Raw genomic sequence first — 6000 nt, forward strand, 5'->3', positions numbered from 1 at the left:
ACTTTTGGCACACAGGCCACGCCTCCTTCACTGCAATTAACTTATAACAAGGCCACACCTCACTACTTCACTGTAATTAAAAGCAAGCCCCGCCTTATTCCCTCGGGCTTGAGAGAACCTGACAAGCACCTGCTTCAATCTGATTGACAGGTACAAGCCACCTCCTTTACTTTACAGTTCTGCACAACGCAAAGATTTCACTCCCAGCTCCACACAGCCAAAGAGGCCATGACTCAGATGCACACGTCTCCCTGTCTCTGTGACTGACAGGTTACGCCCACGTCCTGTACTGTGCCACGCACCACATCCACATCCGCTCAGTGAGACACCGAGGCCTCATCATGAATTCACTGTGCTCTGTTCAGTGCTCGAAATTCATTCATTCCCTTCTCATGGAACGAGGCTCTGCACAGAACGATCCCGGGCACGGGAAATGTCACACCTCCTGTCCCTCGATCTCCCGGACAAATGTGGAGCGTAATATTTAAAACACGTCCAGGAGAGGTGACAGGGTTGAAAGGGCTGTGGGAGTTATGTGGGTGACATCTGATCTCCGTAGTGAACGCTGATACCCAGGATCCGAGCCAGAGAAATTTCCTAGAGGACAAAAAGAGGTCGGTCTGTCTGAGGGGGAAGGAAGTGAGCGTCCTGATTCAGACATGTCCAGAAAAAGTCTCAACCGATTAAATAATACATCAATAAAATAACGCCAGCCTGACTCAGGCAGTGAACACACACTAAAACGTCTGAGAATTAGGACAGTCATCTCATTTACTTCATTTTTACACTTCCCTATTACTCAGATTGTGTTTTTTTTTCACACACACACACACACACACACACACCCTTATTACACACACTTCTATTCATTCGCTAAGGAATCTCAAGCGGCTAGGTTTGTGCAATTCAGGTTCCTGCAGCAACCATGTGACACGACACCAGAGACGAAAAGGAAAAAAAAGACACACACACACACACACACACAGTCTTAATCAGGCCTCCTCAACCTCCCAACCCTCCAGAGTAAACACTACAACAGTATGTAGTAATTATAACCTGTGTGGTAACAAAACTTCCACTTTGTCTACATTTGTCCAGCGTTTCAGAAGTAGGCGTGAGTCTTTAACCTTATTTATATTTTATTTTTATTGTTCTTTATTTTTACCCCATGCTTTCTACACTCGCGTCCAGCACGCAAGTCGCACTCGTCTTTACATTCTGTTTGGAGAGACAGCTGTAATCATCAACGGGACACAAACTTAAGTCTCAAAAGGCTCGCGCTAATACATCTTCCACGTTTTCTGAATCCCAAGAGCAGGTCTATAAATAAAAATAACACACAGAGTCAAAACTAAAATACACTGCTTTCGGTCATAGATGAAATGTGTACACGTCCTGTAGGCCTGGTTTAGTCTGTTAACTCTATGTGCTTGCAATCACAGCAACTTGTGTAAGAGACGGGCTGCCGCAGACACGCAAACACATACCGCTTCCTCTCTACGGTGCCAATACTTTTGCCCTAAATGAGAAATTTTAGGCTTATGAGTCTAAATTTATGACTTTAGTTTTGTGTTGCGTTCTTTCAAGCCCTAATTCAAGCCAAAACCCATGTACTGAACTAACAATAAACAACAATTACAAAAAATTTATATTTTTAACAAAACATTTTCATTGATCAACACAAATCAGGCATAAATCACCAAGGATGCTTCTTAGACACTTACAAAACTCTATAAAAGGCAATGTCCAGAAGACGTGAGGAAAAAAAAGAAACTGGTAAAAGAGCACATCATAAGCATCGTATGCACTGATATGTAGCCGCTATAGCCATCTCCCACACACGTCATTACTTTTGTCATATTTTTTGTCAATTAGCTTCAATATAAGACACAGTTTTACAAAATGGTCAACAAATTGCTGTTTAATTGCTTTTGCGCAAAGAAATAAAATTTAGCTCGTAGAAAAAAATGTGCCATTTAAAGCAGAACAAGCAAAGTTTATGTTAGAAAGTCTCCTTAAACATAAATGTTACACAAACCGAAACGGAGGATGCAAAGGTTTTTTCAGACTAACCAAATTTTCACATTTATGAAGTAAAGCCACTTACGAACAATTTACAATAAAATTCCATTGTAACCAGGTTGCTATAGTAACGAGATTATTATGGTTATTATTAATAACCAGTTTGATAACGGATTTTGTGTATTTGTGTAGCTAAGCTAATACGCAACATACCAGGGATCACCTGATACAAAATTTTATAAAATTCCAGATTCAATATTAATTTTTAAGATTTTGTTATAATTCTAAAACAAACTTATAATAAATAGGATGCTGTGCTACAGCGTTTTACCACCTTAAATGTAAATAAATATAAAGAACTGCGATAAGTAACTGAATAGAATTTTCCCAATTTCTAGATCAAGTATAAACATTTGCAATTAGGATGTAAAAGAGACAATAATCTCAAAAACCCACAACGGAGGAAAGACAACCTAGTTAAAAACATGACATTATAGTTTATCGATGTTACGTGAAGCGAGAATACAAAAAAACATCCATTGTGCATCTGAAAGCAAACTGTGTCATGTTTCATTGCTGCTCCTTTAAAAGATGGAGGACATGAACCCTCAGGGGAGAAGGTGAGAGAGTCGAGAAGAACCCCCTGAGGATCTGTAGCTCTGTGACCTCAACATTAGAGGCTGTTATGAGTCAACGTCCCCACGACGCACACGTCCCGGAGGCGGTCACAAGGCAGCGTGGGGGGGCGGGGAAACAGTCTGTAGAGAGCTGATGAAACATTACACACTCTCCCAGTTCAAGGGTTACTTCAATATGGAATCTCTTCTTCTTACCTTGTCTTCCTTCCTCTCTTTCTCCTACATCCATGCTGCCTTCAGAAATGTTATGATGAAATAAAAGATCTTAAAGCAACAGCACTCTGATTTGTCACTTAGTTTCTAAAACAACTCACAGGTTTAGATCTGTGCTCTAAATCAGGTACGGAAGGAGTCTCAAGCAAGTTTCAGCAAAAAATTAAAGATCTATTTTTAATCTTATTAAGTTAAAAACTGAGATAAAAGACCAGGCGGTCTTATATAGATTTTTTGTATAGTTGTTAGCCAGCTCTGTTCGTTTATAGTGTTAATTTGTTGTCTAAGATAATTAGCTAATTAAATGTCTTAGCAAGTTTTGTTAATGTACGGTGTTAATTTGTTGTCTTAGCTAATTAGGCATCTTTATATTTAATTGGGTGTCTTAATTAGGCTAGTTTTGTTCATTTATATATTGTATGTAGCACTTTCTAAAGAAACCTTGTTTCAATTCACAGTGTACTGAACTGTATATGATTAAACTCAAATAAAAATCCTATTAACCTACTAATCCTACTTAAACTTAATAAAGGCGATACATTTGTAACTACAAACTAACATTGTAAATCTGAGAGGCTCAAGTGTAGTCCCTTTGCTTTCCATTGCCAAAAGTATTGACATTCACTTCCATTTTTTTTAAAGAAATCATCAATAAAATAGATTTCAACACTGAATCAGCTAAAGGTTAGTGCGAGTTGCACCGAAGTTAGTTTTTGATGATGTACAGTAAATGGATACAGACAGATTATTCAGAATGATCAGATAATACAGGTATGAATAGTAGACAGACTGTTCTTTTCAAAATCTTTAAGGCGTCTGGTTTCTTTGTAAATGGGATTCCCATAGGAAAAACAATGATTGTGGATATTTAATACACAAAGATACAGAGATGCTTACAGGTATTACGATACACCACGATATCATAGCGTACGTGTTCTAACAAACACATTATCTTACAGTATATCTTCGTTTCTAATTCTTTCCACAACGATGTTAAACAGCTTATTTTAATAAAATATTTTGACTGTTGGCGCATACACACACACAATGTGGATTTCTGTCGGCCTGTGAGAAACTGGAAATACTAAATATTTTGACATTTACTACGTTTTTTTTTTAAAGAAATCGACAATAAAATTAGATTTTAACATTAAATCAGCTACGTGTTAGTGCAAGTTACACCGAAGTTAGTCTGTAATGATGTTTTCTACGGACATAACCGGGTACAGATAGATTATTTAGAACAATCAGATAAATCATGTATGAATAGTAGATATATAGTAATAATAGCAGTTTTTTTTCTTTCTTTTTTTTTGGAAAGCTTTAAGACATCTGGTTTCTTTGTGCATAGGATTCCTTACTAGATTTCCAGTTGGGTACAAATTTCTGGGTTCAATTATTGGGGATATTTGATGCACACAGATACAGGGACACTGAAGTATTTACGGTACTCCACATTATCATCAAAATAAGTGTTTCAACAAACACTTTATCTCATATCTCAGTTTATAATAATTCTCTCATTCACCTCATAGCTATGTGAAACAATAACAAATGTTGAATTTATGGGCAAACACACAACACACACATACGCGATTCTGGTTTATGTCAGCCTGTGAGAAATTGGAAAGACAAAATGCACAATAATCTGACATTTACCATTTTAACATTGAATCAGCTAGACATTAGTGTGAGTTACACCGAGGTTGGTCTGTAATGTATTATTCACAATGAGCAGATAATACAGGTATAAATAGTAGATGGTTTTAGGAAGCTTTAAGGTGTCTGGTTTCTTTCTGAATGGGATTCCGACAATGGGAAGAACAATAATTGTGGATATATTTAATGCACACAGTTTTGGTTTCTGTCAGTCTGTGAGAAACTGGAAATGCAAGAATGAATCAGTGAGTCAAATGGATCAGTGATTCGGTTCATTTTTAGCGTATAAGTGAAGGAGGAATCGCCCGCGCGAGCGTTTCACTCGATTGATGGAGCGCGAGACGACGGCGCGCGCGCCTGCCTGTACCACGATGCTGATGACGCACAGTTGGATGACGTCACGGGGGCGCGCGTGGCTCCGGTTACCCTCGCGGAGAAGGCGGATTCGGCGTGGCAGGAAGAAATGCGAATGTGTGTGTGAGGAGAGAGGGTTGTTCAGGGACATTCTGGCTGTACTAGTGTTACATCACAACACAGTTAGTTAAAAGTATTTCTATTTCTCTGTCTCGCGCTCTCTTGGATTGTGGAGGGGGGGGTGATAAATGCGGAAACCCGTTTATCGGCAATCACGTGGCGTCACCATGGTTACCTCCCAACCCTGCGTACTACCGTACTACGTAGTACACACGAATCATCCGGAGTACTATGTAGTCACGTATTAGGGGGCCGTGACGCAGCCAGGGTTAGTTAGTTAGTTAGAATAGTTAATGAGGGTTTGGTGAGAAGATACTCACTTTCTGAACCTGGTCATGCTGGAGTTCAGTAACGTAGTACGCCAGGAGATGCGACGCTATCATTCTGCCGGTTTCTTCTTCTTCTTCTTCCTTGTTGCTGTAGCTTGACTTTCTTCTTCTTTATTTTAGTTTACCTTAAGTAACTTTTCTTCTGGTTCTCCTTCTCTGATTTTTCTGATTAAACTTTTAAAACTTTTTCCCCCTCTACACTCAGTACTCAGGTCCTAAAACTCTTTCCTTTCTTCAGGTTAATAGCCCACGCGCGCGCGCCTTTACGTGATGTCGGAACACAGCAGCACTACTCACTTCCCATTTAGTCCGAGCCTCATTTGCATATTTCTGTCGTCTCGATGTTCGTGGGTTCCTATTGGTTAAGGGGAGGGTAAGTGCGAGAAGGAGACGCCCCCTAAATGTATCAGGCCTAAAGAGTTGCATCATCTGTAATCTCATATACTATAGACTAAAATAAAATTAAATATATAATGTAAAGTAATGTAATACGAAATAAAACTTCATAATATAATGTAATGCAAAGTAAAACAAAATGTAATATAATGTAAAATAAAATATTATATGATGTAGTGTAATGTAAAGTTCAATAAAAAGTATATAAAATTGTCAAATTGAAAGAAAAACTTTTTTCTTGTATCATATGATAAAATATTATAATAATG

General features: G+C 38.5%; 1 protein-coding gene across 1 annotated transcript in view; it reads right to left on the reverse strand.

The window, feature by feature from the left end:
- hk2 (hexokinase 2) overlaps positions 1 to 5631 on the reverse strand; it is a 42712-nt gene extending 37081 nt beyond the window's left edge. Inside the window, exon 1 of the mRNA XM_053480580.1 lies at positions 5327 to 5631. Within this exon, the coding sequence (XP_053336555.1) occupies positions 5327 to 5389 (63 nt within the window). The 5' untranslated portion in view covers positions 5390 to 5631. The remainder of the gene's footprint in view (positions 1 to 5326) is intronic.
- Between the last annotated feature and the right edge of the window lie 369 nt (positions 5632 to 6000).

Source organism: Clarias gariepinus, chromosome 21 (assembly GCF_024256425.1).
Source record: "Clarias gariepinus isolate MV-2021 ecotype Netherlands chromosome 21, CGAR_prim_01v2, whole genome shotgun sequence".
Classification (NCBI taxonomy): Eukaryota; Metazoa; Chordata; class Actinopteri; order Siluriformes; family Clariidae; genus Clarias; species Clarias gariepinus.